Consider the following 14277-nt stretch of genomic DNA (forward strand, 5'->3'; position numbering starts at 1 on the left):
AATCTTTAGCTCGTGTGGTTCTGGTGGATTTGGATTTTTTGAGATGGAGCATGTCCATCAATTCCTGGTTGGACATGGACCTGTATATTAGGCACAAATCACCTCTGAGCAGGCGGTATGCTACTGAATAGAGCTGGAGTTTCTTTAATCTAGCTGGATACGGCACATGTTTTAGACCTATGATCCTCTTGGTGAGGTACTTCTGGGGTCTTTCCAGTTGTTGCATGTGCCGGGTGAGATACATCCCAAATGGAGCATTATATTCAATCATGGGCCTGACAAGGGAGGAATATAGAGGTACAATGACCTCCTTTGATCTGGATGAGAATCCCTTCATGATGAGATGGGCAAGGTAGAATGTCTTTCTGACCACTTTGGCAACATGGTTGTCAAAGGAGAGGTCACTATCGACTTGAGTCCCCAGGTCTCTGATTACATCTTCCGTATTCAGTGGGTTATTGTCTACGTGATAGTTTGTGGGTACTTTGTTTTTCCCAAAGGGATGACTATACATTTTTGGCGTTAAGTTTGAGGCCATGATTCCGGCACCAGTTGTCCGTTTCAGTGAGACCTTTCTGTAGGATGTGTGTGTCGGCAGGTGAATCCACTATGGAACCCAGTTTGCAGTCATCTGCAAACTTTGTCAGCCATAATCCTTCCATATTTGCTTTCACATCTGAGAAGTAAATGCCGAATAGGAGTGGACCCAAGACAGAGCCCTGTGGGACACCACTTGTGACGGGTTTTGAGTCTGACATGGCTCCAGCAATTTTAACCTTATGGGTTCTGTTTTTTAGCCAATTTGCTACCCATCTTGTGACATATGGATTTACATTTAGGCTGCTGAGTTTGTCAATGATGCCAGAGTGTGGTATTGTGTCAAAGGCCTTAGCTAAGTCCAAATAGGCAGTGTGGACAGCCTTGCCCTCATCGATGGCACTAGTGACTGTCTCAAAGAAGTCAACCAGGTTTAAGAGGCAGGATCTGCCTTTTACAAAACCGAACTGTGTGGGATCAAGGGTCTGCAGATCCCCAATGTCGCCATTTATGAGTTCCATGATGATTCTTTCCATAGCCTTACAGATCAGGCTGGTCAAACTTATGGGGCGGTAGTTACCTGGGTCAGTAGAATTTCCCCCTTTGTGGAGTGGGACCACTGTTGCTGTGCGCCAGTGTTCAGGTACATATCCTGTAGTGAGGCTAAGATTGAATAGAGTTCTTAGGGGCGGGTTTAGTTCATCTTGGAGTTCACGTAACACGCAACCGGGGATACCATCGGGTCCCATAGATGCTGTGTTTTTTGCCTTGTTGAGTGCTGATTTCACCTGTGTGTCTGTGATGACTGGTAGGTTACATTCAACAGGGATAGTTACTTCATCTTTAGGGGGTGAGGGATGGGAGAAATTTGCACTGAACCTATCTGCCAGAATGTTGGCAATGTCAGTAGGGTCAGTGAATTTTTTGTCATTGTGTACTAGCTCAGAGCATATCTGAGAATTTCCTCCCAAGGTTCTGACATAATTGAAGAAGGCTTTGTGATTGTCTTTGGTATCCTTGGCAATCTTTTTCTCAAAGTTTGCTTTAAATGTTTTTATGAGAGAGCGTAGTTTTTTATTTGTGCTGATCAGGGAAGCCTTTCCCTTGTGGGATTTGGCTTTGTCCTGCAGTAGCTTCCTTCTTTTGTTGTACAGTTTGTTTATAGCCGGGGTCCACCAAACCGGGCGTTTCCCCTTGGTGGAGAGGGTCTTGGTTTTAGTTGGGATTGCTTGATCCATGCATTCTTGGAGATGTCCGTAGAAGGCTTTTGTGAAGGATTCAGCATTTTGGGATGTGGATTCCATTAACCCAGTAGGCTTAAAGGATATCATTTCTGACTTAAGGAGCGCAAAGTCAGCTTTTGAAAAGTTTTTCACTGTAGTCTTTTGTTCTGGGGTGGGGTGGGATATGTACATCCAACGTGATCAGTTTATGATCAGATCTTACTAGTGAGGGGTTTATATCCGGTGCGAGCATTTGGACCCCATGTTTGTGATAATCAGGTCAAGTATATTATCTCTCCTCGTAGGAGAGGTGACCAGTTGCTCCATAGCATTTGAGTTTATGAATTCCAGGAATCTTTGGGCTAGGGTGTTAGGGCTAGAATAGTGGGCCCAGTCTATGTTGGGGTAATTGAAGTCACCCAATATGATGGTGTTTGGTGTGACATTCATATCCTCCAGTGTTTTCAGGAATGCTTGATGGGATTCCTGGGATTGGGAGGGTGTTCTATAACATGCGACCAGTTGTATGGCAGTTTTGCCTATGGTGAGTAAAACTTGTATGGTTTCTGATGCTTCATGAGTAGCCACCAATCGAGAGGTGTAGGTGTCCTTTATGAAAATGGACACTCATATGCTTAGAAAAGTGCGTTCCTAAATGTACAAATGATATGCAATAAGAATATTGTAAAAACTTTTAACATTTTATTTATTTATTTATTTATATTTATTACACTCTGTGTATATGTTTTTATTTAAAAACTTGATGTACATATGTGTTACATAAATGAATTATATATATATTTGTATATTGTTGTTAAAAAATCAATACAAATAATGTGGAGGTTAAAAATTGTAGTATAAATATCATAAATATCATAAATATCATAAAAATCATATAAATATGTATAAATATCATAAATATTATAAATATTATTAATATATATTAATATTATAAATATTGTAAATGTTGTAAATTCCAATTAATACTGTTAAAAACACAGGAGAGTTGTTGACTATTCTAAAAACTTGCAGCCCATAATAAATAAATAAATAAACTCGCTACGGCACTGTATCTAGATAAGTATTAAACCATAAAAACACCAGTGGTATAAAAACATATTACTAAGACTATTACTAAAATGTTATCTGAAAAAATACACCCCTGTTTGTTGTGGTAAATGTTGTAATCATAATGAAAGGAAGAAAATGTTGAATTTGTATTAATATTATTATTATTATTAATATTATTATTATTATTATTAATGTTATTAATGTCTCTTGGGGTCTTCAGCTAGAATCTTGAGGGCAGGTGTAATGGAGACGTGGTCATTCAACCCTTTACCAAAACAGGCATCCATCTTTAATTGCCAAATCATTTCCCTATATTCTAATCTTGTCTCCCAATCACCACCCCTTTCCCGTTGTTCCACTTCTTCCACTTAAAAAAGAACATTGTTAAGGGCCAAATGATAAGAATTGCAAGGATGATATCAGAAAGAGATGATTTTCTTTTAGAGATGGACAACCTACAAAAAATGTTTCAGCAGAGGGGATACCCAGTGGATCTCATCATGAAGGCGAAACAATATGTAATTGAAAAAAGGGAAACATATTATAGACCTCTACTATATAGAGAAGATCTGGACAATACCATAGGGGTTGGCCAGAATACGAGTAATTTGAACAACAAGCCAGCTATTGGGCCATTTTTAACTTTAACGTATTTTAAGGGTATAAAATGGCTCAAAAAATGTATTGATGACACATGGGAGTTTTTTAAAACTATGCCCACCAGAGTGACAGTTTTTCAAGATCGACTTACCTATAGTTATAGAAGGAACCAAAATTTAAAGAATATTTTTGAGAAAAAGAAAAATATAGGGTTATGTGAAACTGTATCCAATAGAATTGGTACATTTAGGTGTGGGAGATGTTCCCAGTGTTCATTCATTGCAGATACGAAAAGTGTGTGGATCCCGAGTTTAGGGATGTCCCTGAAATCTAAGAGATATAGTAGTTGCTATACCAAAGGGGTGATTTATTTAGCATTTTGTAAATGCTGTTGGGCATTTTATGTAGGTAAAACAGTTAGACATTTAAGGAGGAGAATATATGAACATATGAGAGACATCAACAAAAAGGATGTGAATAATTCACTGTACAGACATTCAATAACATGCCAACAAGCTGATTTTAAATTTTGGATGTTGGAAGAAGTGGAACAACGGGAAAGGGGTGGTGATTGGGAGACAAGATTAGAATATAGGGAAATGATTTGGCAATTAAAGATGGATGCCTGTTTTGGTAAAGGGTTGAATGACCACGTCTCCATTAAACCTGCCCTCAAGATTCTAGCTGAAGACCCCAAGAGACATTAACAACATTAATAATAATAATAATATTAATAATAATAATAATAATAATAATAATAATAATATTAATACAAAATTCAACATTTTCTTCCTTTCATTATGATTACAACATTTACCACAACAAACAGGGGTGTATTTTTTCAGATAACATTTTAGTAATAGTCTTAGTAATAAGTTTTTATACCACTGGTGTTTTTATAGTTTAATACTTATCTAGATACATTGCCGTAGCGAGTTTATTTATTTATTTATTATGGGCTACAAGTTTTTAGAATACTCATCAACTCTCCTGTGTTTTTAACAGTATTAATTGGAATTTACAACATTTACAATATTTATAATATTAATATATATTAATAATATTTATAATATTTATGATATTTATACATATTTTTATGATTTTTATGATATTTATGATATTTATACTACAATTTTTAACCTCCACATTATTTGTATTGATTTTTTAACAACAATATACAAATATATATATAATTAATTTATGTAACACATATGTACATCAAGTTTTTAAATAAAAAGATATACACAGAGTGTAATAAATATAAATAAATAAATAAAATGTTAAAAGTTTTTACAATATTCTTATTGCATATCATTTGTACATTTAGGAACGCACTTGTCTAAGCATATGAGTTTATAAGTGAATACAAGTGGGAAGAACAGTATTTTCAATTGATTGAAGCATACAATACATTTATATATTTATACATTGATAGGATGAAGTATTACTTCGAACATAAGGATTCTCAGGATGTTTTAGTAGCATACTAGCCCCATTCAGTTTAATATACACAGTTTAATATACACAATTGTTTAATATACACAATTTTTAAATTCTTAAACTATTCATTCAATTTATTTTATTGTACTTGACTTACACTGGTGTGGAAATACGTTTAAGTGTCAAGACGTGTAATATTTTATATTTTATATTTATACTATTATTTAGTTGCACTGATTATACACGTGTATAGCATTTTTACTTTCTGTTTTCATTTTTATTGCAGAATGTATATGCTTGCATATGTGCATGGTATTGTTGTTATTCAATGCATAGACGAATACTACTAAATAGGAAAACATGTTTAATTTATTTCACCATACTCAATTAATTGGAATTAACAATTATTCAATCAATGGAACTATGGGTATTATATAAGGACTTTATACCACTTTAAGCATTGATTCTGATGAGGTCTCCAGTGGGAGACGAAAGCGCTAAATCCCTTTTTTGGTTTCTGTTCAACATTCAGCAATTCTAGTTTTCTATTGAATTTTTCTAGTGGATTTGTCAATAAAAGTATTTTATACAACATCGGTGAATTGACAGTGTTTTGAGCTTTGCAGCATTTGGTGGAGTTATTGGAGGTGTGCTGATTTCGGAAGACAGCCTTATATAGTATCGCTTCCACTTTGGTTCTCAGTTTTCTGTATTGTGTGAGCATCTACTGTGATTACTTGAGATCATCCTAGAAAATAATATCTTTGTGTTTGGTGACAAGTTTTATATACAGAAGGTTGGCGTGGCTATGGCCACTGCTTGTGCCAATAGCTACGCCAACCTAGCACTCGTACAATGGGAAACTGAGAATATTTTGACAGGTAACATTTTTGCTAAGTCTATTATATGGTACACATGTTTTGTTGACAATATTTTTCTGTTGTGGCATGATAATGAAGATAATTTGCAGCAATTTCTAAATTTCATTAATACCATTACCCCTTTTTTGAATTTCACATACAAATACTCAAATACAGAAATAGAGTTTCTAGATGTAAAAGTTACAAGATTTACACTCAATTATGTTCATACCTCCATGTACAGGAAACGCATTAGATAGAATAATGTTCTACATAGTAGTAGTATGAATCCTAACTACACTAAAACCAATGTGATCAAAGGACAGATAGTTAGATGCATGAGGCTATATAATGATGATAATAGTTTGTCCCAGGCACTTACCCTGTTAAAGCATGAATTTATTAAAAGGGGATATGAAGCCAGAGATATAGACAAACAAATTAAAGTGGCTTGGAATGAGAGAAGAGAGAGGTACAAGCCCTATTATGATAGGATGAGAACCAACCAGGATAACCAAAGTAACGATGCCACCAGTACCACAGTAACCAGGAATCCAGAGAATGATGTATTACGTTTTCCATTAACATTTGCAAGTAATATCAGCACAGTCTGTAATATAATTAAAAATAATTGGGGCATATTGTTAAATGTGGATGAACTAGAAGGTGTTATAGGGGCTACACCATTGTTTACCTTCAAAAACAACATGTCATTAAAAAGACAGTTGTGCTATAAGAAGTTAGATGGAGACCACTATGCAAGGTCTGATAGGCTAGGTACCTTTCCATGTAGAAGGTGTACAGCCTGCCCCTTCATATTTGGAGGGGGGCAGTATACACACCCGACTCGAAAGTTCAGCACTGATACACGCTTTTATACAGACTGTTATAGTAACAATGTTGTATACTTTGGTTTCTGTACTAAATGCCCAGCCTACTATGTAGGCAAAACTAATTGGCTATTCAAAGATAGAGTCCTAGAACATGTAAGGGACATTAAAAATAAAAAAGAGACAAGTGCGTTAGCAATGCATGTTATAAAGGAGGGAGCCACACACACCTTCAGGTTTCTAGTGTTACATATCATACAAGTTAATAAAAGAGGTGAGAACATGAATAACAAGACCGAAGCCTCAGAACAAGAATGGATAATTAGGCTTCAGGCTGACAGACCACCTGGACTAAATAGTAAGGTTTCACGGAAACCTTTTCTTAGGAACAGGGCTTTGAAACATTGATTATTATGTTTGGTCACATCTTCTAATATTTGTACATATATTTTACAGTTTTACCACTATCTAATTTTATAGAGCATGTTTTTACAGTTTCTTTACATATATTTTTAGTTCACTATTTATATGATTGATTGTTTATATAGTGTTTGTATAGTGTATGCCTTTAACTTTTATTTATTCAATCAAGATGCTGTTAACTGATTGGATATGACCTAGCTGTATCATTATTTAAATAAGAGCAGCAGTTAATGTAGTATGTCTGAGGAAGCAGAAAGGACTCTGTGGAAGTGCTCACATGTTTTATATTTTTACTATTTTGTATTAAAGTGTTGCTTTGCCGTGTGTATTCCAACGAGTTGTTGGCTTTTTTGGAATATTATACTTTTATCGTTGGTTACTTTATCCAGATTCAGGGGATCTGTATTTGATAATTACATGTTAATAACTGCTTGGAGCTGTCTCCAGTTTTGGGGTGCACAACTAACTTACCCTTTGTTTATTAGCTCTTTCCCTACACGAATTAATCCAGCAAACATCAGCCTGCATGGAGCGTGGTCAGACCCCTTCAGTGATGAATCCTGCAGCAAAAAAGGATCAACTAAGGCATCTGTAGCACTGTAGATCTTAGAAATACACTGTCTGTTAATTTCTCTCTCCCATATTTCTGCTGTGAATTGTTTTACCATCTGAAGAGGAACTCTTGTCTGCATGAATCTGAACTGCACTTAGAACTTTTAAAGCAATTACAGATACATTAGTCACTATGGGTTCTTTTCTCCCCCTTATCAGACCAATCAGGCTTTCACATATAATGCAGTACATCTGACATGCAGTCTCTAGGTTCATAGATTAGTATTAGGCTAATAGTCCTTGTTGGCCATTTTAAGCTTAGCCAAATATCCCAAGTGAGAATCAAATGCTGCACCTTGAGTTCTAAGGTAAACACCTTAACCATTACACCAACCTCTTTGATCATATAATATGCATACATATCAACATGGATCTGGATACAGATATAAATATACACATACACTATAAATATGTATATATGACTATACAAATAAACACATGCATGTATTGTATATATATATATATATATATATATATATATATATATATATATATATCCATACACACACACACACACACACACACACACACACGCATATGTATATATATATATATATATATATATATATATATATATATATATATATATGTATATGTATAAATCCTTTTAATTATGTAACAGGTATTAAATTAAGTCTTACCAAAATACTTTGAAGCTCACTGTTGGTACATTTTGCTTGATACATAAGCATGTCTTGAGCGATGTCTTTTCTATTTTCAAGTTTATTCATCTTGTCATAAGTGTCTGTGTTTAAAACAGACCATCCTAAGAACTGTGTTAACGCCTGAACAAAGAAAACAGAAAGATTATTTTTTTTGTTTGTTTTGGTTACAGTGAAAAATACAGTCCCTCTATTTTCTGTTTTGCCATATCATTTTTAACATCTAAAGACATTGGTAGAATTGAAATAATAGACAAATTGTTCACTTTTCTTCACATCTGTTTTTGTTGTCCCCACCAACCATATACTATGCCCCAGTGTCACCTTCATCTCCACAGTAAGGCAGCGATTTGATACAAGTGACTTGACAGAGCACCATTTTGATAATGAGATGTTTGTTCCTCTTTAACTTCACCAAAACACCCAAAGCACTTGGAAAAAGGCCACAACTCTTCTTCCGTGATTTGGTTCTCTTTAACTTGCACTTAATCTACTTCTGGTGTCTACAACAGAAATGACATATTCCACTCTTGAACTAATACAAGTGTTTTTCTTACAGCATTATTAATGTTATGTTGAAGGAAAATACTTGCACAACTACCTGCAGTCATTTAAATGCTAAGCAACATGAATATGAATTGATGTGGCTCATGTGATTGACAGAGTAGACCTTTTGAGCTGTTTTCCATGGTGACATACTTCTACTTTAAAAGTTTGCATTGCCAAACAGGTTTATTACCCTGAATATATAATAATAATAATTCAATGCATTTAAAAATAATTTTGTCAGAAAAATATATTCTGATTACCTACTATTTTAATATGCATCTCGTGGAAGCAAAATAAGGACTGAAACAGGTAACTGACGTTGGCAAGCATTGACAAAACAAATATTGAAAAATATCTGTGTAACAGTACAAAAAGTGTGACAGAATTAAACACATGCTAACATGTATAAAGGACAGGCTATAATATTGCTAATTTTTTGAGGTAAATGTGTACGAAAAAACAAGCTAAGCATTGTAATGCCCATTACCTAATAACATTGTTCACTTACATTATGGAAAGTGCTTTCTGTTTCATTTGACTTACTTCAGTAATCTGTTCATCATACTCATCAAAGGGCTTTCCATCTTTTCGGTTATAAAAGGTTGCCACTCCCACAATTTCTTCTTTTCTGTTTACAACTGGCAGTGATAGCACATTCTTCACAACCCAGCCTGTTTCATCTACAGGTCCTTTCTTGAAAAAAAAAAAATTAAAAAATGAATCATGATCCAGCATATTTTGTTGTAGCACCAGTGGTATTGCAAACCACCACTTTTTATCAAAGATGTCAATTACAGTTTCATCTGGAAGAGAAAGATGATAAAGAATGCTTCACGTATTGCTCTGCTGCAGTCTAAAAGGTGCAGGATTGTTTCCATGTAAACCTACATTACTTTTCTTTCCCGTTATCACACATCCATTTCCATTTCATTTGCTATGCTTCAAATATTTTATGCCAAAACATTAGGGACATATTACATTGTAAAGAATAATTCACTGTTATTTTGTTAATAAGGTAAGCAACTTGTCAGAAATGGGTACATTTCATTGAAAGGCAGTAAACAGATATGTGTGTGTGTGTGTGTGTGTGTGTGTGTGTGTGTGTGTGTGTGTGTGTGTGTGTGTAACACACACACACACACACACACACACACACACACACACACACACACACACACACACATATATATATAAAACTATATTTATGTATAAATCTGCTTAATTTGAGCAACAAACCAGATTGTTGAAACCTCTATATTTGGCAGTTTAGTCTGTTGATTAACTAATAGACGCCCAATAACACAAGTGGAAAACTTCCCATTCACCCCCATACTCCCTGCTAATTACATATACCTACTACAAGAAGATGGCAAATTCACCCATCCCCACTGTACTGCATTCTCAGTCAGAATAGTTCAGTGATCTAAATTTTGAACCATATGAGTTTCAACAATCTGGTTCATTGATCTAATGATGGTAACCCATATATATCTGTGTGTGTATGTGTTTGTGTGTGTGTGTGTGTGTGTGTGTGTGTGTGTGTGTGTGTGTGTGTGTGTGTGTGTGTGTGTGTATGTGTGTGTGTGTGTGTGTTTATTAGAGAGAGAAGTGAATAATAATTACACCTGTGATGATGTGAAGTATTTCCAGTTATGCCAGGAGAAGTAAGACAGTGGATGTGTAACATATGCCAGCATAGCTAGCTGGAGTTTTGTAAAGAATTGTATGTCATTTGTATGTCAAACTGATTTCTACAGGTGCTTGTGTTGAAAAATGCATTTGTAAAGCTGCTTGTGTTAAAAATGTACCAACAGTGGGTCCTGCTGGACAGAAAAGAAATACCCCTGTATGTCAGACTGTATTGTAGCTGTTGAAATGAATATATTGTAACAGAGGATACTGGAAGAGAAGAGGTTAATCTCAGTCCAGATAACTTTGAAAAAAATAGTCTAAAATTAAATTACCTAGTTTAGGCTATAAAGATTGTATCTTACGGTTCTGATTGTAGCCAGGGAAGAAATGTATGTGAAAACCAGGACTAGGAATGCTACTGTATTGTCCTCTGGGGTGAGCTAATTGCTACCTTGGCATGGTGGAATACATATGGTAACACCTATGTGCTAAATTCTGGTTCAGTTTGTAGTAAAGAGGGATACTGCAGGAACCAGAATCAGATGACCAGATGTATGTGGTTATTCTGTAATCCAGCACTGAAATGATGCTTTAATACTAGATGAGACAGAAGTCTCAGAGCAGTCTGTTTTTGAAACCTAACAAAGAAGGAAGACCACTTACCCACTTCATCTTGCCCTCTTTAGTAAGCAACCAGGGAATAGTAAATGTGATGTTGTTCTATCTCACCGTTCATTCTTACAGATGGGTTCGGGAGTCGGCCTACTACAAAGCTTGAGGTCTTCAGATAGCTCAAGGCCAAGTCCCTATCCCATGATGCACCAAGAGTTACCTCAGATCCAGTTTGCCACTGCAATAGATCAGAGGTTCTCGCTAGCTTGGGCCAGTAAAACCTTTTTTCTTGAAAATATATTATAATACTGATAAACATTTCCTGATATTTATCTTTAGATACTTAGATTAACTCTCATAACTTATTGTGTAGTTTCCCTTCCCTTGGTGTGCGTTTTTTCTAAACTAGTAATTAGCTCTCTTGGCCTCATTTTATTTTAGGCCTTGTTAAATCTTAATAATACTTTAGATTGTAGTTGTGTGCTTAGAATAGTGACTTTCTGGCACAGCTTTGTTATATTTAGTCCTTAGAGTTTTGAATAGTGACTTTCTGTCACAGTTTTGATATAATTACTCTTTGAGTTTAGATAAATGGTATAGAGTGTGTGTAATAGTAGTTTATATTGTAGTTGTGTGCCTTTGTATAGTGAATTTTTCTGTCACAGCTTTGATATATTTAGTCTTTAGAGTGTGTGTGCATGCCGATTACTATTTTAGCCCATAGTTTTAAAAGGGCTTGTTTGATATTTCTTGTTTGGGTGTGTTTAGTTCTTTACAGCACCCTATTGAGATTGTGTTTGTTACAGTATGGCTGACCATGATAAAGATAAACACCCTAAATTAGGGTTTAAGAAATGTCCTAAATGTGGAAAAAAATATCTGTCACTGACAGTCATGTGAACTGTGTTTACTGTTTGGGAGCATTGAATCTCCAGGAAAGCTGCTCCATTTGTCATTCTTTCTCTTCTAGGGTTCTCCAGGAGAGAAAGAGAAAGTTAATTGACAGAGGTTTAGTTAAACCATCCTTTCAAGAAGCTTTGAGTGACCAGGATGGGTCCAGCAAATCTTAAAAGTCTTCTAAGGCTTCTACTTCTTCTGGGGTAAAAAAATCTAAAAAATCTTCTACATGGGTTCCACAGACCTCAGAGCTGACCGTCTTGTCCTTTCAGAGCTGATCCCTGGTTCTGGAACCGGTATCCGAAGTGCCTAAGTCTCCACTCCTGCAATCTGTACCTCCTTTTATCCACTCATCTTGGTCTTCGATAAGCCTTTCTGATTTGGATGTGGATCGTGTGGTGCAGAAGCTTTTACAGGCACCAACCTTTGCAAAATTTTTATTGGCTCCGACCCAAATGGCTTCGGAACCGAAGACCCTTTTCCCAGCTACTACTCTTTCTCCTCCAAGCCATACCGGCCCATTCGGAGCCGGAGGAGTCAGACTTGATGATTGTTGAGCCTTCGGAGCCGACGCCTGCTCCAGTGTCCTCGGCCCTGTTTACTCTGATGTCCTCGGTGCCAATTGAGGAATCTAGGAGCCGACACTCTCTGGTCAGGTCCGGGGAGAATAGTTGGACCGAATTGTCGGTCCCAACTCTGCCTTTCAGGGCTTTGGCTCAGATGAGCTCGGCTCCTACCTCTGGCTTGGAGCCCACTGTCCCGGTGCCAGGGGTATCAATGGTTTCCTCGGATCCATCAGTCCCTTCTCATCAGAACAGGGGTGCCTTCGAAGCCATGAGGTGAGTTATGTCTCCTAAGACATCTTCAACTTCAGGTCCGGCTACCTCCTCCCCAAAAGCACCTGTGTCTGCTTCTGCTTCACAGATCCTTGCCAAACACAGAGACCCAGAGCCTCAGGAAGCCCCACTGGGTGACCTCTGCTCTTCCACGACCTCACCAGAAGCCCCCACTGATGAGGTTCCCAGGAAGAGAATTTGTAAGAGGAAGCATTTAGACTCCCCACAGGAGTCTCTCACATCCGATACCAACATGGATGAATCAGAAGGGTCCCCACAGCCCCCCTCTGAGGATATCTAATTTGTGGACATATTAGAAATCCTTAGGCAGAGGGGTGACTGGCAGTCCACCAATCCTAATGAAGAAGAGTCAGTTCTCCTGAAGGCTTTCAGGTCTTAGCCCTCCACCTCTTTGGAGTCTCTGCTCTTCGATGAGCTTATGCAGCTGGTCTCGTGAAGGGCGTGGGAGTCTCTGGAAACCATGGAGCCTGTCCCCAGGAGGCCCAATAAATTTATTTCTAACCCCCAGTACAAATCCTTTCTTACTAAAGGTGTGCCAGTTGATGCCATGGTTGTGGCGGCAACCACCAAAAAGGAAATTTCAGAAACTTCCTCCTCTATCCATACTCCTAACAGAGATTCTAGGATCATGGAGAGATATGGGAAGCGCACTTACAGTTCAGCGACTTTTGCACTGCATTCACTCAATTATCTAACCTATTTAACTAGACTGCAAAGAAATATCCTGAAAGAGCTCAAAGATACTCTTCAGGGAACAGTAGCTACAGGAGCTTCAGATAAAGTTGCCTCCCATCTTGATACCCTCAACTCCATAGTAAACTCATCCATGTGCCTCATTTCATATGCAGCTGATGGAGCGAGCAGGGCAGCAGGCACAGGAATTGCTCTTAGGAGACACTCTTGGATGTGTTTGTGTTCCTTCACGGAGCCCTTTAAGTCATCCTTTGTAAATACCCCTTTTGATGGCTCATCCCTTTTCGGGCCCAAAGTTAAGGAAACTTTGACCAGGTGTGAGCATGAAGGAAAGACTCTGTCTGCCATCGGAGTCTGTTTTTCCACCCCTACCAGACCCTACCCCAAGGTTCAAAGGGGAGGAAAGATGTGGTTTCACAAAGCCCACGGAGCCTTTCAGGACAAACATGGTGAACCCCCCCTCCAGGGACAGAAGAGGGGGCAATAATGGAAGACGCCACCCTCATGGCAGAGGGGGTCCACAAAACCAGGGCAACAGACATCAGTTCTTTGGGAAGCCCTGCCAGCACTCCTGAAGGGAGGCCCGACTGTCCTACTCTGGAAGCAGTCAGGGGTCGCTTATATTTGTATCCAGACACCTGGCTCAAAATAACAAACGACAACTGGGTACAAAGTATCATTTCCAGAGGCTATTTCATTCCTTTTGCCACACCCCCTCCATTGACAAGAAAAATCCCAGACGTTCCACCCAGTTACAGGGAACAGGCAACAATAGAGGT

At 37.4% G+C, this 14277-nt stretch overlaps 1 protein-coding gene across 1 annotated transcript in view; it reads right to left on the minus strand.

Annotated features, from left to right (window-relative positions):
- Nucleotides 1–14277, minus strand: part of PDE6C (phosphodiesterase 6C) — a 537951-nt gene that overhangs the window by 309353 nt on the left and 214321 nt on the right. The window contains exons 9-10 of the mRNA XM_044055635.1: nucleotides 9351–9500; nucleotides 8238–8381 (exon numbers count right to left, since the gene is read on the minus strand). Coding sequence (XP_043911570.1) covers nucleotides 8238–8381; nucleotides 9351–9500 — 294 coding nt within the window. The remainder of the gene's footprint in view (nucleotides 1–8237; nucleotides 8382–9350; nucleotides 9501–14277) is intronic.

The sequence above is a fragment of the Protopterus annectens genome, chromosome 14.part0, assembly GCF_019279795.1.
Source record: "Protopterus annectens isolate FY-2018-M chromosome 14.part0, PAN1.0, whole genome shotgun sequence".
Classification (NCBI taxonomy): domain Eukaryota; kingdom Metazoa; phylum Chordata; order Ceratodontiformes; family Protopteridae; genus Protopterus; species Protopterus annectens.